This window comes from Bos taurus, chromosome 29 (genome assembly GCF_002263795.3).
Source record: "Bos taurus isolate L1 Dominette 01449 registration number 42190680 breed Hereford chromosome 29, ARS-UCD2.0, whole genome shotgun sequence".
Taxonomy (NCBI): domain Eukaryota; kingdom Metazoa; phylum Chordata; class Mammalia; order Artiodactyla; family Bovidae; genus Bos; species Bos taurus.
This window is the reverse complement of record NC_037356.1, coordinates 36,149,545-36,170,652: the sequence shown is the minus strand read 5'-3', so window position 1 is coordinate 36,170,652 and position 21,108 is coordinate 36,149,545. Positions and strand designations below refer to the sequence as shown.

At 39.8% G+C, this 21,108-nt stretch overlaps 1 protein-coding gene and 1 pseudogene across 3 annotated transcripts in view; one reads left to right on the top strand and one right to left on the bottom strand.

The window, feature by feature from the left end:
• Positions 1–21,108, top strand: part of PRDM10 (PR/SET domain 10) — a 98,769-nt gene that overhangs the window by 29,107 nt on the left and 48,554 nt on the right. For 2 of the 3 annotated variants that reach the window (XM_005226844.5, XM_005226842.5), the window contains exons 2-4: positions 3,325–3,506; positions 5,813–5,977; positions 7,915–7,974. In XM_005226844.5, coding sequence (XP_005226901.1) covers positions 3,438–3,506; positions 5,813–5,977; positions 7,915–7,974 — 294 coding nt within the window. In that variant the 5' untranslated portion in view covers positions 3,325–3,437. Of the gene's footprint in view, positions 1–3,324; positions 3,507–5,812; positions 5,978–7,914; positions 7,975–21,108 lie in introns of those variants that run through there. The other variant, NM_001191168.2, reaches the window with a different exon arrangement.
• On the bottom strand, positions 17,502–18,764 carry LOC101902734 (caspase-3-like; annotated as a pseudogene).

The following is a 21,108-nucleotide window of genomic DNA, read 5'->3' as shown; positions in this document are numbered from 1 at the left end:
TCCAACAAGTCATCTGTGGATACCCACTTAGGAATCAGGTGTCTTCTTCTTTTTCCCCCCGGCAACCATCCGTGCACATGATCAGGGACCTGCCACACGCCAGATCTAGAGCGACTCACATTCCTTGACATGGAGGAACTTAGGGTTGAGTTAGGGAGGCACACAGTTAGACAGAAAGATGCAATGTGATTGAATGCCTTATTTTAAAGCTACTTGGTGAGTGTTTGTCATGGGGCAGGCATTGTGTGAAGTGAGCGTCTTACGTGCATTATCTCATGTTCTCTTGATAGCCTTATGATCCCAATTGTAAGGAGAAGGAGAGTGATTTAGAGCACGTCCATGCTCTGCCTAACATCACTGAAGTCACAGAATTGCTGCCGAAATCTGGGTCCAGAGCCCAAGCTTGTAGCCACTCTGCCTCCTGTGCAGGTCAGAGCACTTACCTGTGTGTCCCCAGGCCCTCATGTGCCAGGCACAGGGAGGGGACAGCCCCAGTGCTGGAGTTAGAAAGTATCAGTTACTTAACAGTCACACAGCCCCTTTAACTGCTTATCATCCTTCAGCTAGGAATTCAGGATACGAGAATTCAAGACATAACACGCATGTCCAAACTTACTCATCACAAACGTTTATCAGCATAGCATTAAATACATTATGATGTGTTCATACAATGAAATGATAAAGCTATAGTAAAGAGGGAACAAATGCTATAGGGATCTGGAACAATGTAAAAGGGATGGTATTATATGGAATAAATAAGGTTTAAAAGAGATGCTGCTTTGTATAGAATCGATACTATGACGCCATTTGTGGTTTGGAGAGGCAGGGAGTATTTATATTTTTGTTTATATACAATATAAATTGCTTGTATAACATATCTTTGGAAGAATAGATAAGAAATCGATACTATGAATTAGTTCTGAAGACTGGTAAGGGATTCCAGGTAGCAAGATTGTCCCCCGTACACCTTTTTGTGCCTTTTGAATTTTGAGGCAACTGAATTTGCCACCTATTGAAAGTATATAACTAAAAACAAAAGAAATAACAGGCAGCTTGCTAGAAATGAAAACAAATAAGAAGGCACGCTGGGCCGGTGTATTTTCTGAGTATGGGAGTTAAGCCTGCCTCCATCCTCGCTGCATCCCAGTGTCTACTTGGTTGTTTGTGCAGTTGATCAACTAAGTTGAAAAAATAAAATCTCCGATTCCTGTATGGGAAAAGCATAGCATTTTTTTTGCTTGTATTAATTCCTGTTGAAAATAGGTATCCTGAGTCTAACCATGAAGAGACATCAGACAAACTCAAATTAAGGGACCTTCTGAAAAATAAATGGCCTGTGAGTTTGTAATATGTCAAGGTCATGGAGAACTAGGAAAGACTGGGGACTGTTCCCGGTCGGAGGGAACTGACAGGACATGTTGGCAGCGACACGCCGTGCATGAGGCCAGAGTGGACCCTTGGCCAGAAAAAGAGGGCTTTCCTTCTCTGCAAAGGACGGTAATCAGACAATTGGCAAAAGTTGAATGTGGTCTGTAAGTTAGATAATAGCACTGTTAATATCCTGATTTTGATAGAAGTACTGTCGTTCTGTGAGAAAATATCCTTCTTTTAGGAAATAGGCACTTAATAATTTAATAGTAAAGGAGTTTTTTTGCCTGCAACTTACTCTCAAATAGTTAAAAAAAGATGGAAAAGAGAGAGAGAGGATGAAAGAGGAGGAGAGAGAATAATAAAGCAAACCTGGTAAAATGTTAACATTTGGGGGAACAGTGAAGAAATACAGAAATTCTTTGTACTATTTTTGCTGCTTTTCCATCTGAAATTATTTCAAAATAAAAAAGAATTAAACATTTCCAATGTGGAACATTTTCTGATTTTATAATATGGGGCCTCTTGTACAGTTTTTATGTCCTTTTCTACAATTTCGTGATTATCTTCCTGTAGCTCTTTATATTATTGGTGACATTCCTCTGAGTTTCTTAATATTTTTGTTCCTTTTAAAAAATATATAACAACTTTGTTGAAGTTTAATTCACATACTGTACAACTCACCCTCACTATCTTTTTATGTATGCTTAAATAGTACTACTATATAAGGAAGATATGCTTAACAAAAAGGCAACATTGTAGGTGTAACTTACACATGATAATATTCACCTCTTAACTGAATAGGTTGATGGCTTTTTACATGTGATTTCCCCATGTATCCGCCACCCCAGTCTAGATACAAGATAGAGAACATTACAGCCCCTTTGCTTACAGTCACCTGCTGTTGATGGGGGCATTGTTTGCAGGATCCTCTGGAGGGTGCAGGGCGAGTGTGTGTGGTGGGGCGGCTTCTGTTGGGATGAGGATGCTAGTGATGCACCGAGCCCTTCCCTGGCTCCCGAGAGGCTCCCAGGTGGTTCGGACGTGGCCATTCTGTATCCCAGACACCCCGAGGCTGTGTGTCCCAGTTTCTTTTCTTCCATAGGCCTTATTCCGGTGCATAGCTTCAAAATGTTTCTCAGGTTATTTCACGGTGGAGAAAGTTCTGGCAGGGTTCTGGGCAGTGGTCCTTCTCATCTTTAGTTGAGTGGTGTTCTGAGCAGCTTGGCCTTGCCTGTCTATGATGCCACTTGCTGGGCCAGCAGAAGGAGGTGTATCAGGCCCGGCTGCCCTGTTAAACAGCAGATCTCACGTGACCTTTAAACCATCAGTGTTTTATCGTCATCAGAAGGGAAGATTGATTACAACATCTGTTTTGGAAAATAGTCATATTTCAAGATATAGGTTTTGTGCCCATTGATGTTTAGTGAGGCTTTGATTTGCCAGCTCATCACTCCTGTATTGACTCCATAGGAAACAGAGTTGGTATCTGTATTCACCAAACTGTGGCCCAGAAAATTTGGCTCCCTCCACCTGCCATTGTCCCTTATTTTGTGACTTTTATTATGCTGCTTTTCATTTTGAGTTGGTGGTATAGGAAGTCAGTGTCTCGACAGGTGTGCAAACAGGGACGAGCTGGCTGAGCCGCAGTAAGATTTGGTGTCAGCCCAGCGCTTGACTGACTTGGGGGCCTTGTCATCCTCCTCGTGGGGAGAACTAGGGACCACACTCAGTGTGATGAAGGCTCCATCCACCTGGCATGGGCCCAGAGCAGAACGTGCATGCAGTACATTGTGTCATTTTTACATATAATTTCTCCATTTTCACCTTTTTTGCCCAGGTGTGTTATCTCTTACAAAGCTTTCTTTTTTTTTTTTTCCTCTTTGTGGCTGAGACTGTAACTTATTAAAACACATTCATGTATTTAAGTCTTGGGTCCTGTTCTCTTTTTCTCAGGCACGCTGCAGAGAGGCCTTCCTGTCCCTGACGAGCACGTGCATGGGAGACAGATGACTGTCCTTCACCCTGCACAACTCTAGGTGCCTGGGCCGCTGTCCAGCCGAGAGGGGATGGATTCCAAAGATGAAGGCTCACACGTGTGGCCCCCGGCTGCAGAGCACGAGGAGAACGCTGCGCAGGTGAAAAGTGCTCTCCCAGCTGGGCACTGACCGCGGTGTTTTAGTTGGTAGAGTTTGCTGACAGCTAGAGAAATAGCAGCTCCTGTATAGTGATGTGGGGCAAGGAGGGAGCTGATGGGTGGACGTGGTACTCAAGGAATGGGCAGCATTTCAGTGCTTCGAATCCTCCATCTGCATGGTCGCTGTGATTTCAAGAAGCTACATACCACCCATGGGCTTCTCTGCCTTTCCCCCAACTTACTGTCATAATCCTCTTCACTGCTCCATTTTATTTCATGGTGAAAGCTTCAAACTGCAGGGTTTCTTTTATGTTATCCAGGAAAGGGTTTTGATTTTTTGTGTGTAGTGAAGTACAAGGTATGTCTATAAAGTGAGTGGCTTTTCCTTTTCTTTTCAAATTCAGAATGTAAACTTCTCATTGAAAGTTGTCCCAGTGAATCAACAGCTCTGGAGGTTAGTCACTTATTCAGATATCGCTCTACTAACCAGCTACACATTCTTTTGACTGTCCTTAGCAAAAGTGAATCTCTGCGTTTTTGGTATGGATTTGAATTTTGGTAAGAGTCAGCAGTCATAGGGAGCCACATTTTATATGTGACCAAAGTATGAAACTTCATTGTATAGCATTATAATATATATGTAATTTCATTTTCATCAAATTACATAACCATAGTTGTTCAGTTGCTAAGTAATCAGAAACTTTATATTGAAGCCTTTAAATACACATATTATGTTTGATTTACATAGTATAACTAATGTTACAGTACATAAAATCAGTCATCAGATATGATTTAAAAGTCTGTGTCTGAATACTGAGAAAAAGGTACCAGAGAAGCTTCCAGCAGAATAATTCAGAATGCTGTTTTGGTTCTCATGGAAGCTATCTGGAAGGCTACTTTCATGTAGCTATATATTTTGGGGTACTTTGTTTATAAAGAAAAATGTAGTCCATTAATAAATAGGGTCCACATTTGCAGGTAATCAGACAGTAGGCAGCAGAGCTCAGCATCCTTTGTTGCACCCCATCCTTGCAATATTTCTTCCCCCATCCAGGAATCCTGGTTTAGCCAAGTACTTGGTGATGAAGACCAAGTTGAAGAGTTTGGATAACTCTCAAGGAAAAAATTTTTTTTCTTTTTTAAGCACTGAGACTAGTTAAAGATTTTGATGTTAATGAACAAATCTAAACTCACAAAATTATCTTGCAGCACTTAAAATTGCACAGATATTTCAGAAGCCCAGTTCTTGTGCAAATTGTATCTTCATGGGCAGAGCAGATTTATGTAGAAGCTGGGGTGATCACTTAGTGCTAAAGTGGAAGTCTGTTTTATTTACATGGTGCTTGACTGCATCTTGTCTCCAGTTTTCTTTCTGTGGGTTGAATTAGCTTATGTCATCTTTGGGATCTGTTCTCCACTGGAAAAAACTGAAGTAAAAAATTATGTGTAAAGCCAAGACAGTATAAGAGTAAAGATTTCGACCTAAGAGGGCCTGACTTCAATATCAGCACATAAATTATTTCTCTCCCAAATGCGTGCTTTGACCATCTGCTTTGTACCTTCAATATCAGACACTAGGCTGTGTGCCAACCTGCAGGAACTCAAACCTCCAAAGCTGACTGCTCAGAAAGCACTTTACAGAATCAGTTTCTGCTTTACTTCTTCATAGACAGAAAATTATTTCCCCTGGTGACAACTGAAATAGTTATCCAAAACCCCTGAAAAGTACATTCTCAGAATTTTTTGTGTCCTACTTGGCAAAGAAAAGTTCTGTTACATTCACCAAGTCAGCAGACATTCACCCCTTGCCTACAGAACAGCGGTGGAGGACCGAAGAATTTGTACGAAAGCAAGTGACCTTGTTTTACTGTGTTTGCCAAAAGGCACTCTTTGTTAGAAAGTGGAATTTTTATGACATGTTGAAAGCAACTGACTTTTGAGTCTTGACATATTTTTCCACCTTACAGAATAATCCGTGTTTTGTAGTTTGGTAGTGTTGTCCATCAGGAATCTTCTGCCACGTTTCTTCTCAGCACGCCCCAAAAGAGAGACCTGCAGTTGATATTTGAAGCAAAGGGGTGTTTAAATCGGTTGCCTAATATTAAGTAAAAGTCAATGAGAAGGTCCTTGGATCCCTTTGCCAAGTCACTGACTCAGCACAGATGATCCATTCGTTCATCGTGTTCTCCTTTCATGGGGATCTTTTAGGAATGCAAGTGTATGGTGTTCTCGGTCAGTTCCCCGTCTTTGTGCTACAGGGTGGCTTCCACAAGGGTGATCACTTTGTACTTGCTGCTTTTTGCCCAGGTGCATTTTGTTCCAGACGCTGGAACTGTGGCCCAGATCGTCTACACCGATGACCAGGTCCGTCCGCCACAGCAGGTGGTGTACACGGCAGATGGTGCCTCCTACGCCTCCGTGGATGGTCCTCAGCACACACTGGTCTACATCCATCCCGTGGAAGCTGCGCAGGCACGTTGGGACCATGGTTGATGGCTTGTTTGTTAATCTGTTAATTCAGCCCTTAGGTTTACGCTCTGCCAGTCACTGTGCTGCTGCCAGCTGATGCAGGAAATATGCAGATAAGATGTGTGCTCTCAAGGAGCTTATAACCATCGTGGCAAAGGAAGATGTGGTTTATTTATTTAAATTAAATGTTAAATATAAGGAGTTAGAGCACTAACCTGGAATGAGGTCTTTTCCCCACTGACTGTTGATATCGATTGATTATTATTATAAACAAGATTATCAGCCTGTTACTTTTCCTAAGTGTCAAGAACCAGGCCAAACATGGCATTTATTTCTGTGTAATTTAATCAAGATGAATCTCAGTGGAAACATGCACATTATTTCAGTTAAACGTGTAAGTGAGGGATCCTACTAGCTTGTTAACGGCTATTTACTAATAATTTATTGATTTTTAGGACTGTTACAGAAGTGAGGGTAAAAGCTGTACAATTATAACTGCTTTCATTTTTTTTGCTAGTGACTCTGAGTGTTGGTTTCCAAATGCATAACAGGAATATCCCCCAATATATAAATGTTACTTTGTATTTTTAGCACTTTATAATGTACATAGCACTTTAAAATATATTAGAAATCAGTTCCATTGTTTTTTGTTAAAAAAAAAATTTTTTTTCACGTGGACCATTTTTGAAGTCTTCATTGAATTTGTTACAATATTGCTTCTGTTTTTATGCTTTCGGTTTTTTGGCTGAGAGGCATGTGGGATCTTAGCTCCCCCCCCAGGACTGAACCTGCAGCCCTGCATTGGAAGGCGGTCTTAACCATTGGCCCTCCAGGGAAGTCCCCAGTTCCGTAGTTTTTGTACTAGGATCCTGGTAATAAAAATTTGCCCTCATGCAATATTTAATCAGGAGACCCAAAGTACTCCCAAGAAGAAATGAGACCCACCTAATAAATGCCTTTCAAGTCTATATAAAGGTAAAATTGCCTGATAGTCAGATGTTACTTTTGGAATAGCCCTTCTCAGTTTTAGTCCCCCAGCTGTACTGAAATAAGAACATCTAGATTATGTAAAGAATGTCCTGTGCCCGACTTTTAAATCATTACTATGTTACTAAATGTCTGAGTTATGATAGTTTTTAAACGTCAAATATAAGAAATCAGAAGCTCGCTAAAATTCTCTTTTATAGTTTTCTGGAATCAGCACTTAACCATGGTTCCTATGACCATAAATTTGCTAAAACCTTAGGCAAATTAGAGTCATTTAAAAGTTTTAGAGCAAAGAATACTTTTTTGGATTGGAGATTTCTTGTGGTGTCCTGGCTAAAATAATTTTGAAGGTTTTCCTTCTTTAGTTATCATGACTGTCAGCCAAATAATGTTTATAATGAGAACTTTGAAAATTATGATCTTACTGGCTTTATCCAAAAAAGAGTCTATGGAACATTAAATGCAATTTATTTATTTATTTTCTACATCTGCTGAGTGTGCATTTACATTGGAAGGAGTTGTAATCCTTGGGTATACAGTATTCTTCTCTTTGTTAGTGTATCTCCAACCATTTTCATTTAATTGCAAGTCTACCCCTATGACAGAGTGTTACGTGAGAATGCATGCCCCCTTGTTCACGGAATGCCTTTTTAATTAACCGTGACATTCAATCTCAGGAGAGGCTTTGCTTTAGAGTAAAATCACGAAGTGTGCAGTGTGTTAGCCAATGGAGAGGGTTAGCTTTTACAATCTCTTTGAAGACATATAAATGAAAGGCTTTAGCAAAATATAGGATTACTGTCTTTATCTTCTTTATTAATGAAAGATTATTACTAGCTATTTGACAGAAACTCTCTCAGGATTGGTGCTTAGCAGTAGGATAATTTTTCCTGCACAGACAAGCTGTCTAAAGATCTATTGATAAGTTTTTGTCGTTGTTGTTGTTTGTTTAGACGCTGTTTACAGACCCAGGCCAAGTAGCTTATGTCCAACAGGATGCTACAGCTCAGCAGGTAATGAGTTGCTTTTTTGCCTTCTTGTTATTTCAGGGTAATATTATGAAGGTACCCTCTCCTGGAATACCCCCAACCCTCTGCACTGCGCATTCTCTGAAAGTCTGTGTCTCGTGTGTTTAGAATATTCTCGATGTCTGTTAATGAAGACAAAGCAGAACACGACATTAACACACTCCAACCAGTGTGTATTGAAATACTTTGGTAATACAAAAATGATCTGTCAGGGAAATTTAAGCATTAAATTAAAATAAGGATATTAATTGGGTATTGGTCCAAGCTCCAAAGAATAATCCTGAGTTTCAAAAGTGCCTGTGGAAATTCGGAAACATTTTAGTACTTGTTCTTTTTTTTTTGATTATTGACTTACATTTGATTTGTAATGTTGTGTTAGTTTCAGGTGTAGAGCAAAGTGATTCAGTTATCTCTATATTTATATTATATGTATTCTTTCTTAATGTTCTTTTCTTTATGGTTTATTACAGGATTCTGAATATAGTTCCATGTGCTATATAGTAGGATCTTGTCGTCTATCTGTTTTTTATTTATGCCCACCCCTCTCTCCCCTTTGGTAACTATAAGTCTGTTTTCTAAGTCTGTGAGTCTGTTTCTGTTTTGTAAATAAATTCATTTGTATCACATTTAGAGTCCACATATATGATCTCATATGATATTTGTCTTTCTCTGACTTAGTATGATAATCTATTTTAAAATATTGGGGTAAAATTCCTGCTTAAATTGCCTATACCCTTAATGGCAACTTTCTCCCTTTTAGTTTCTGAGAATTGAGATTCTTCTTGGTTTTCTTTAAAAACATTTCTTTTTTTTTTTACCTCTATTTCTAATGTATCCTGCTTGACTTTGAGGGATGTCTTCCTTATTTTTCTTCTGGTTGTGAAAGTGATAAAGAAGGTACCCAAGCTTAACAATTGTCAGTCCTACCCTAAAAAGAATGTGACTCCAAATAGTTGTATTTTCACGATGGCTAGTATGACTGTTATTCAGCTGTACCACTGAGTGTCATGAGTGATTTTTAAGTAAGCTTACTCATCAGTAAGCACTTTTTGCTTTTCAGATTTCTTAGTAGGTGATTTGGATACTTCCATTTTATTTTATTAGTACGTTTTAAATCAATGGGGCTTTGTTATTCTGTTTTACTTTTGACTGTGCTGTGCAGCGTGTGCAATCTTAGTTCCTCTGTGAGGGGTTGGACCTGTGCTACCTGCAGTGCAAGTGCAGAGTCTCAGTCACTGGACTGCCAGGGAAGTCCTTGGATAATTATATTTTAAAATTTGAAAAGTGGACAGTAGTTGGGTTAATATTATTTATGGAATCTAGAGAAAATCAGGAGTCTTTGTCGTATCACTTATGGTTGAATTTATTCCTGATTGCTAGTGACCTACAATTTTGTGAGGTCTGTCAACTTGAATGAGAGTTTGTCTTAGTACATTGGGGCTACTATAACAAAATATCATACATAGCATATGTGCCTTTGCTCAGTTGCTCAGTCATGTCCAACTCTTTTCCATCCCATGGACTGTAGCCCATCAGGCTCCTCCGTCCATAGGATTTCCCAGTCAAGAATACTGGAGTGGGTTGCCATTTCCTTCCGGGATCTCCTGTGTCTCTTGAATTGGCCGGCAGATTCTTTACTGCTGAGCTACCTGGGAAGCTCCTACCATATACTGAGTGGATTATAAACAACAGAAATTTATTTCTTACAGTTCTGGAGTTTGGGAAGTCAAGACCAAGGTGCAATAGATTTGTTGTCTGGTGAGAACCCTCTTCTTATTCACAGATGGCTGACTTCTTGCTGTGCCCTCCATGGCAGACAGGGCGATGCTGCCCTCTGGGGTCTTGTAGAAGGGCACTCATCCCACTCATAGGGGCTCCACCCTCATGACCCAATCACCTTTCAGAGGCCCCACCTCCTAACTTCCTCACACTGGGGACTAGATTTGGACATATGTATAAATTTGGGGAGACACAAATATTTAGTAGCAGAGTTGCTATTTTATTTTAGTAATTTTGTACTAATTAAGTATATTCTTGATAAAGACAAATCATGTTCATTTCTGTGAATACTTATTGATTCTACCAAACAAGCAATGGCTAGATTTAATTCATTTTTACATCTGAAGAGGAAAAACAAAATGAAATGCCTTTGTATTTCTAGATAATTAATTCATTTACTCATTCTTAGAGTAATGATTTTTTTTCATAAAAAAGTTGAAGTAATGCAAAAAAGAAAGTACATAAAAACCGAAACAATATTTCTGCCCAGAAACATCCTCATTAACTTACAGTTGGTAACTATTATTCTAGACTTCTTTCAGACATAAAACAGACAAAAGATAAACAGGGGAAAACTGTGCCCTAAATGCTATTATTAATCTAAATACTTTAACTTAATTTACTCATGTTTTCCTAACCCGCCTTGAGCTCTGGTCCCCTCAGGCTTCACCTTCTGCTGTGATAACCTGACTCAGCACACTGGTCCTTCCCCCGCTTCTCTCCCTCACTGTTTGGGATTCGTTGTGTTATTATTATAACTAATACATTTCTGTTCTATTCAGTAACCACAGCTATTTAGAATTCTTCTCTATTATCTCCTAGCATTTACTTTTGTAGAAATCTTGAGTCTAATTTTGATTATTTTCCTCATTCCTTCTCTATCTTAATGCCTGTTTGAGTCTTTCTTTATCCTTGAAGTTTTTCTTTGAAGTCTAGTGACTTCACAAGCACGTGAATCAGAATTCCCTAGGACAGGGTGTGTCCTTTTGATGGATAGGTTAAGACTCTATTTTGGGAACATTTTCATCTATTAGATTTTTGAATATCTTTTTAGTTTCATTTGATGTGTTCATTTTCCCAGGAATATCAATGTGAGTATATTGGTTTTACTTTCTGAACCTAACATTTTCTCTGATCATTTTTACATCTATTCTTTTCCATTTTATTTGTGTAATTTATTTTGTGTCCCTCATATTTCCTTATCATGTTTTTTAAGCTTTCTGATTAAACTATAACATATACATCAGTCAGTTCAGTTCAGTTCAGTCGCTCAGTCGTGTCCGACTCTTTGCGACCCCATGAATCGCAGCACTCCAGGCCTCCCTGTCCATCACAAACTCCCGGAGTTCACTCAGACTCAAGTCCACCTAGTCAGTGATACCATCCAGCCATCTCATCCTCTGGCGTCCCCTTCTTCTCCTGCCCCCAATCCCTCCCAACATCAGAGTCTTTTCCAATGAGTCAGCTCTTCGCATGAGGTGGCCAAAGTACTGGAGTTTCAGCTTCAGCATCATTCCCTCCAAAGAAATCCCAGGGCTGATCTCCTTCAGAATGGACTGGTTGGATCTCCTTGCAGTCCAAGGGACTCTCAAGAGTCTTCTCCAACACCACAGTTCAAAAGCATCAATTCTTCAGCGCTCAGCCTTCTTCACAGTCCAACTCTCACATCCATATATGACCACAGGAACATATATACATAGAAAAGTACAAAAAATTATAAGCAGTAATGCAATGATATGAAGTAAGCATACTTTGTAACCAACACCCAGATTAAATAACAGAACATTACCATCTCCTAAAGGCTTCCCAGCTGGCTCAGGGTAAAGAATCTGCCTGCCAATGCAGGAGATGCAAGGGATGAAGGTTCAATACCTGGGTCAGGAAGATCTCCTGGAGTAGGAAATGGCAACTCACTCCAGTATTCTTGCCTGGAAAGTTCCGTGGACAGAGGAGTCTGGTGGGCTACAGTCTGTGGGATCAAAAAGAGTCAGATACACACACATACACACACACCCCATCTCCTAAAAGCCATCCTTATGCTTCCTGCTAATTACTGCTCCTTCCCTTCTCGCCAAAGGTTACAGACCTTAGACTCGTTTTCCATGGTTTTGATTCCACTTTTATGTAAGTGGAATCCCTTAGTATGGTTTCCTTTCTGTTTTGTTCTCTTGTTTACCGTTGTGCTTGGGAGAGTCGTGTAGTTCATGCTGTTTGGTGTGGCTGTGGTTATTTCTCCTTCTGTTTTTATAGCTGTATCATGTTCAGTTTTATGAGTGTACCACAATTTATCCGGGAGTGTGATCCCACCTCTACTAAGTTCTTCAAGAGTTTCTTGTCCTTTTGCTTTTCCATGCTTCCCTGGTGGCTCAGCTGGTAAAGAATCTGCCCATAATGGGGGAGAACTGGGATCGATCCCTGGGTTGAGAAGATCCTCTGGAGAAGGGAAAGGCTACCTGCTCCAGTATTCTGACCTGGAGAACTCCACGGACTGTATAGTCCACGGGGTCGCAAAGAGTTGGACATGACTGAGCGACTTTCACTTTCACAACAATTTCACTTGCTTTTCCATACACATTGTAGAATCAGCCTGGAAGTTTCCACCAAAGTCCTATGGGAAATTTATTGGCATTTCATTGTACCTATGGGTCAGTTTGTGAAAAACTGACATCTTATTTAATATTAAGTCTTCTAATCTGTGAATATGTTCTATCCCTGAATTTTATCTATTTTTAACATTTGTATAGAAATATAGTTGATTGACAGTGTTGTGTGTCAAGTGTACAGCACAGTGATTGAGTTGCACATACATGTATAAATATGTGTATTCTTTTTTTTACATTCTCTTCCATTGTATCTTATTATAAGCTATTGAATATAGGTCTCTGTGCTACACAGTAGGTCCTTGTTGGTTATCTATTTTATATATAGCAGTATCCCTGAGTTTTAAATGAAAGTTCAGAAATTGTCTTATGGGTAGAGGTCTTTCAATAGATTTACTGTTAGATATTTGGTGTCTTTTGATGGTATTTTAAATTATGGTATAATTTTTAAAAATTTCATTTTCTAAGTTACAGTTCAATTTTCTTGGTAAATAATTATGTTGTCTATGAATACTGACATTTTTACTTCTTTGCAGTCCTTATATCTTTCTTCCCTTTGGTTTTATTGAGATATAATTGACATATAGCAATGTATTATAAGTTTAAGGTGTACAGCATAATGATTTGACTTACATGCATCATGAAACGGTTGCCACAGTAAGTTTAGTGAACATCCATCATCTCCAAAATTTAAAAAAAATCGAAAAAAAACCTTTTTTTGGTGATGAGAACTCTTAGGATTTACTCTCTTAACTGCTTTTGTGTATAACACACAGCAGTGTTAATTTTATTTATCATACTATTCATTACACTCCTGCTACTGCTGTTGCTAAGTCACTTTAGTTGTGTCCGACTCTGTGCGACCCCATAGATGGCAGCCCACCAGGCTCCCCTGTCCCTGGGATTCTCCAGGCAAGAACACTGGAGTGGGTTGCCATTTCCTTCTCCAATGCATGAAAGTGAAACGCAAAAGTGAAGCCGCTCAGTCGTGTCCGACTCTCAGCGGCCCCATGGACTGCAGCCCACCAGGTTCCTCCGTCCATGGGATTTTCCAGGCAAGAGTACTGGAGTGGGGTTCACTCCTAGGACTTACCTATTTTGTAGGTGGAACTTTGTATGTTTTGACCACCTTCATCCATTCCCCCTTCCCCCCACCCACCACCTCTGGTAACCACACGTATGATCTCTTTTTATATGAGTCCGTTTTTTTTTTTTAATTAGAATATAATTACTTGACAAAGTTGTATTAGTTTCTGCTATACAACAACACGAATCAGCTCTATGTATAAATACATCCCCTCCCTCTTGAACCTCCCTCCATCCCCCAGTCCCACCCCTCTAGGTCATCACAGAGCACCACGCTGAGCTCCCTGTGCTCGGCTTGGGAACCTAGTAGGTTCCCACTGGCCATCTGTTTTATACACAGTGATGTATTTACATCAGTGCTACTCCCTCAGTTCTTCCTACCCTCTCCTTACCTGCTGTGTCCATAAGGCCAGTCTCTACATCTGCATCTCTATTCCTGCCCTGCAAATAGGTTCATCAGTAGCGTTTTTCTAGACTCCACATATATGCGTTAGTACACGATATTTGTTTTTCTGTTTCTGACTTCCTTTACTGTATATGGGAGGCTCTAGGTTCATCCACATCACTACAACTGATTCAATTTCATTCCTTTTTATGGTTGAGTAATATTCCATTGTATACACGTACCACAGCTGCTTTACCCATTCATCTGTTGATGGATGTCTAAGTTGCTTCCATGTCCTGGCTATTGTAAATAGTGCTGCAGTAAAAAAATACAGATGTCTTTTTGAGTTGTGGTTTTCTTGGAGTGTATGCCCAGGACTGGGATTGCTGGGTCATGTGGTAGTGCAGGGTTTACTTTATTTGGTTTTGAAGTATAATTGACCTACAACACTGGGTTAGTTCCTGTTACACAACATAGTGATTTTTTCCTATATATTTCATATATTCCATGATGTCTAGTTATAACATGTCACCATACAAAGATACTGTGTACTGACTGTATTCCCCACACTGCACTTTTCATACCGATGACTCTTTTATTTTGCAGCTAAGAGTCTGTATCCCTTAATTTGCCATACCTATTTCTTTCCATCCCCCACCCTCTGCTACTCTAGTAACTTTGTTCTGTGTCTGTAACTGTTTCTGTTTTGTAATGTTTGCTCATTTACGTCTTTCCTTTTTATTTCTTCTTTTGTTCCCCTTTGCTCTGCTGGCTAGGATCTCCAATCCATTAGTGAATGGAGTTGGTGCTGGTAGATGTGAGGGTTTCTCATTTTCCTTCCTGATTGCAGAGGGAAAACTTTCACTACTTCACTATGAAGAATGATGTTTAGTGCAGGGATTTTTTTTTCCTTTGGCTGTACCACATGGCACGTAGGATCTTAGTTCCCCAACCAGGGACTGAGCCTTCACCCCCTTCAGTGGAAGCATGGAGTCTTAACTGCTGCATCACTAGGGAAGTCCTCTCGTGCAGGCAGGATTTTTATAAAAAGAACACGTCAATGAAGAAAGCTCCCTTTATGGTTTTTAATGAATGTTTATTATTGATTGATGTTGATTGTTATTCATGGATGTTGATTTTTACCAAATGCTTTTTTTTAATCTGTTGAGATTTTTCTCTTCATTGTTAATAGGGTAGATTATATTAACTGATATTTAAAAGTTAAGTCACAGACTTCCCTAGTGGATCAATCAGTAAAGAATCCACCTAAGTATCTGCCTGCAATGTAGGAGACGCCAGTTCGATCCCTGGGTCAGAAAGATTCCCTGGAGAAGGAAATGGCAACCCACTCCAGTATTCTTGCCGGGAGAATCCCATGGATAGAGAAGCCTGGCTGGCTACAGTCCACTGGGGTCTCAAGATTCAGACACAACTTAGTGACTAAACCACCTCAAAAGTTAAGCCAGCCTTTCTTTCTATAATAAACTCCTTTTCTTGTATGTCTGGATTTGGTTTGCTGATATTTTGTTTGGGGTTTTATGTTTTTATTTACAAGTTCATTGTATTTTTAACCACTTTATTTGATTTTTTTTTTCTTTTAAAGTAGCTTTCATCTTGATATTTTTTTCTTTTAATAACATCCTGGAAAGCTGTATCATCATTTTTGTTGGCGTTACAGTGTTCTATTATGGGGATTTACTATCATTCATATTCTTCAACTATTGTGTGTATCAGTTTAGTCACTCAATTGTGTCTTTCTCTTTGCGACCCGATGGACTGCAGCACACCAGGCTTCCCTGTCCTTAACCAACTCCTGGAGCTTGGCAAGCTCATGTCCATTGAGTTGGTGATGCCATCCAACCGTCTCATCCTCTGTCATCCCCTTCTCCTCCTGCCTTCAATATTTTCCAGAATCAGAGTCTTTTCCTATGTGTCAGTTCTTTGTATCAGGTGGCCAAAGTATTAGAGTTTCAGCTTCAGCATCAGTCTTTCCAATGAACATTCAGGACTGATTTCCTTTAGGATGGACTGGTTTGATCTCCTTGCAGACCAAGGGACTCTCAAGAGTCATCTCCAACACCACTGTTCAAAAGCATCAATTCTTTGGCGCTCAGCTTTCTTTACAGTCCAAGTCTCACATCCATACATGACTACTGGAAGAACCATAGCTTTGGCTAGATGGGCCTTTGTTGGCAAAGTAATGTCTATGATTTTTAATATGCTGTCTAGGTTGGTCATAGCTTTTCTTCCAAGGAGCAAGCTTCTTTTAATTTCATGGCTGCAGTCACCATCTGCAGTGATTTTGGAACCCAAGAAAATAAAGTCTGTTACTGTTTCCACTGTTTTCCCATCTATTTGCCGTGAAGTGATGGGGCCGGATGCCATGATCTTTGTTTATTGAATGTTGAGTTTTAAGTCAGATTTTTCACTCTCCTGTTTCACTTTCATCAAGAGGCTCTTTAGTTTATCTTCACTTTCTGCCTTAAGGGTGGTGTCATCTGCATATCTGAGGTTCTTGATATTTCTCCCGGCAATCCTGATTCCAGCTTGTGCTTCATCCAGCCTGGCATTTCACATGATGTACTCCGCACATAAGTTAAAAAACAGAGTGACAATATACAGCCTCGACATACTCCTTTCCGAATTTGGAAGCAGTCTGTCGTTCCATGTCCAGTTCTAACATTTGCTTCTTGACCTGCATACAGATTTCTCAGGAGGCAGGTCAGGTGGTCTGGTATTCCCACCTCTTGAAGAATTTTCCAGTTTGTTGTGATCTACACAGTCAAAGGCTTTGGTGTAATCAATAAAGCAGAAGTAGATGCTTTTCTGGGATTCTTGTTTTCTTCTGTGATCCAACGAGTGTTAGCAATTGAATTTGTGGTTCCTCTGCCTTTTCTAAACCCAGCTTGAACATCTGGAAGTTCATGGCTCACGTACTGCTGAAGCCTGGCTTGGAGAATTTTGAGCATTTACTAGCGTGTGAGATGAGTGCAATTGTGTGGTAGTTTGAACATTCTTTGGCATTGCCCTTCTTTGGCATTGGAATGAAAACTGACCTTGTCCAGTCTTGTGGCCACTGCTGAGTTTTCCAAATTTGCTGGCATATTGAATGTAGCACTTTCACAGCATCATCATTTTAGGATCTGAGATAGCTCAACTGGAATTCCATCACCTCCACAGACTTTGTTCATAGTGATGCTTCCTAAGGCCCGCTTGACTTCGAATTCCAGGATATCTGGCTCTAGGTGAGTGATCACAGTGATCACAGTGATCACAGATCACAGATCACAGATCGAATTCCAGGATATCTGGCTCTAGGTGAGTGATCACAGTGATCACAGTGATCACAGATCACAGATCATGGTTATCTGGGTCATGAAGATCTTTTTTGTATAGTTCCTCTGTGTTTTCTTTTTTTTTTTTCTTCTCATAATGATTTCCACAATCCATTTTTATTTCATCTTCATTAAACTCAGTCTCAACTACCCAATTGTGTTGAGGTAGCTGCACAGTAGTTCTATTGCTAGGAAGGCGGCATGTTTCAAAGCTATCACCCGGGTCATGAGGTTAGATTTAGAGGTGAGAGGAAAATGTAGTACCGGTTACACTGTTTGCTCACTTGGCATACAAGTTAAAAACAAAAATCATCCATGTCTTAGTGATTAGAAATACAGTTCTTTTGTGAGCATAGACATAATACAAGGAATCTGTTTCTTTGCATGAAAAGTGGAATCGGTGAAAAAGGACTCATATTCTATTGCTATCTTTTGGTTAACCAAGAATGTGCATGAACTCGAGCTTGTGAGCGTACTTTTTCAGCATCTCACAAAGAGCCTGGATGAACCAGGATCTGTACTTTGTGTTTCGCCAGGAAAAGTAACCAGGTGCTGTAGAATATGCATACAAGAAGTCTGCCTCAACTGGTATTTTCTGACAGGCTGTCCTCAGCACCAGTGTCTGTCTCAATACCACAGTCCAGTTCTGTGCCTCGGCAGACCTGAATAATGAAAAGTTTGGGTTTTCCAGCCAGACTTCTGCAACAGTCCCCTCTGAAGAAACTTGCTAATTTTTTCAGATTGACGGGTCCATTGGTTCCAAAAATGATTCCTTCTTCACCATGGCTTCAGTTCAGTTCAGTTCAGTCGCTCAGTCGTGTCCGACTCTTTTCGACCGCATGAATCGCAGCACGCCAGGCTACCGTGGCTTAGAAGCACGCAAATAAACCTGTTCCTTTTGCTATGGTCTTCTTTAGAAACGTTGCTCATTAATTCCAACATTTCTTTACGCGTAAGAACATTTTTAATCCTGACTTCATATTTCAAGTTCGTGAAGGTTTCCCTGAGGTTTACTGCATCCACGTCTGTACCAGATCAACAGGCCATGCCAGTATTTTCGTGGAAGTTCTTATTATTGATTATTATACATAAACCCATTTCAAGATAATCATTTTGTAACTCTCTTCCAAGGATATTCCAGAGTCCATTGATTTGCTTCCGTGTAAGATCTTTGTCTCTGAAGTTTTAATGGATTTTGAATCCACTGAATTTTCGGTGTTCTCCGTGGATACTTTTTTTACATTCAGCCACCACACTGCAGCTCTGGTGGACTCCACTCCTGGTCTCCCTCTGTGTGTTCTTGCCACCTCTTCTTGCCACCTCTCTGCTTCTGTCAGGTCCATACCATTTCAGTCCTTTATTGTGCCCATCTTTGCATGAAATGTTCCCTTGGTATCTCTAATTTTCTTGAAGAGATCTCTAGTCTTTCCCATTCTATTGTTTTCCTCTATTTCTTTGCACTGATCACTGAGGAAGGCTTTCTTATCTCTTCTTGCTGTTCTTTGGAATTCTGCATTCAAATGGGTACATCTTTCCTTTTCTTCTTTGATTTTAGCTTCTCTCCTTTTCACAGCTATTTGTAAGGCCTCATCAGACAACCATTTTGCCTTTTTGCATTTCTTTTTCTTGGGGATAGTCTTGATCACTGCCTCCTGTACAGTGTTATGAACCTCTGTCCATAGTTCTTCAGGCACTCTGACTATCAGATCTAATCCCTTGAATCTATTTGTCACTTCTACTGTATGATTGTAAGGGATTTGATTTAGGTCATATCTGAATGGTCTAGTGGTTTTCCCTACTTTCTTCAATTTAAGTCTGTATTTTACAATAAGGAGTTATTGCAAATCTGAGCCACAGTCAGTTCCTGGTCTTGTTTTTGCTAACTATATAGAGCTTCTCCATCTTTGGCTATAAAGACTATAATCAGTCTGATTTCGGTATTGACCATCTGGTGATGTGCATGTGTAGAGTCTTGTGTTTTTGGAAGAGGGTGTTTGCTGTGACCAGTATATTCTCTTGGAAAACTCTGTTAGCCTTTGCCCTGCTTCATTCCATACTCCAAGGCCAAATTTGCCTGTTACTCCTGATGTTTCTCTACTCCTACTTCTACATTCCAGTTCCCTATGGAATGCAAGATGAAAAGGACATCTTTTTTGGGTGTTAATTTTAGAAGGTCTTGTACGTCATCATGGAACGGTTCAACTTCAGCTTCTTCAGTGTTACTGGTTGGGGCTTAGACTTGGATTACCGTGATATTGAATGGTTTGCCTTGGACACGAACAGAGATCATTCTGTCATTTTTGAGATTGTACCCAAGTACTGCATTTTGTACTCTTTTGTTGCCTATGAGAGCTACTCCTTTTCGGCTGAGGGATTCTTGCCCACAGTAGTAGATACAATGGTCATCTGAATTAAATTTGCCCATTCCAGTCCATTTTAGTTCACTGATTCCTAAAATGTCGATTGTTTGTATATGTAGGTTCTTTCTTTCTCCCTTCCTTACTTTCTTTTCTGCTAGTATGCAGAACGCTCTCATAGATGTCATATCAGATTATTTCCTTAGAGTAAATTCTCCAAAGAGAAATGATAGAGACTAAAGATATTCACATTTTAAATTATATAAGAACTAAGATTTTTGTGAAAGTGAAGAAAGATACAAATATAAAAATCTCACAAGTTAAATAAAAAGTTTGAATCCTAAATTTGAATTAGAATATCAGTATAAACTCAGGATTTTTTTTCTCTTAAAAATAGGTTTTCTAATTCTGTCCACTGGAAAGATTTGGATATAGTCATCAGTCCAGTAGCAATGATTCTGTGTGGTCTCTAAATACAGCTTCCCAATGAGAGGAATCAGGGCTACTTAGAAAAATGACAGATTCTAGCTCTGGGGCTGGAGATGTACCTGAAACATCTACCTGAAACATCCTGTCTTATCAGAATGAAAGAAGCAAATACTGATAAAAACTTCTCTCCAGGGTCCTGGGAAAAGAGCTCAAGATGTAACTGAAGAGGCCAAAATGGGGGGTACAATTTGACCCATTAAAAAGGAAAAATATCTCTGATAGATTGAAACACATTACGTATATTTAAAACCCACGAGTTCATACTGATAGGAAAAGAAATACTCTTTGGTCACTTTCTCAGGATGCTAGGAGACCGCAGTGTTATTGGGAAAAGTGGTAAGTGATGGGCACGAATCCAGCCTTTCCCCCGGAATATCCTCGCTTGATGAGGGAAATTTCATTACGGAAGCATCCAGCTAATAAGTGAAAGGGGATGATTGGCTTAAAGCATCACCATTTCTCATCTCCTGTCATCAGGAAAAAGCTGAGGAGGCACTTTGCAGTGAATGGACCAGCTCACCCCCCTGAACACTGTTGACATCACTACAAAGAGAGAATTCATTATGGGGTTCCTGGTCTTGTGTGCCTCCTCTTGTGTTTTACCACATAGGAGGTATTCCTCTTCCTCCCCCCAAATGAAAGCTGAATCTGATCGAGTCTCTAGGCTTCACTGCCAGTGAATAGGAGGCAGAGTCAACAAAGCGGAACAAGTTATAAGGCCACATGGATGCAGTCAGCACAGTCTACACTGTGAGGAGCAGACAAATTGCAGAGAAAAAGAAGAGAAAGAGAACTTACTGATTAAAGAGACGTCAGAGACGTATCAGTCAGGTGCAATAGGCAGACCTTGTTTGGGTTCTGACATGAACCATCCTACTGTAAAAAAGAAAAAAATGTAAGACAGTTGGGGGAACTCCTAACAATAACCGGATATTTGATGATATTAAGGAGTGATTTTTTTTTTTAGGTATGATAATAAAATGTAAAAGTCGTTTTTAAAAAAAGAGTTATCTACTGAACTACTTTGAGATGAAAGTGTATAGTGTTTGAAGTTTGCTTCAAAACAATCCAGTGAGGGGAAAGTGGGT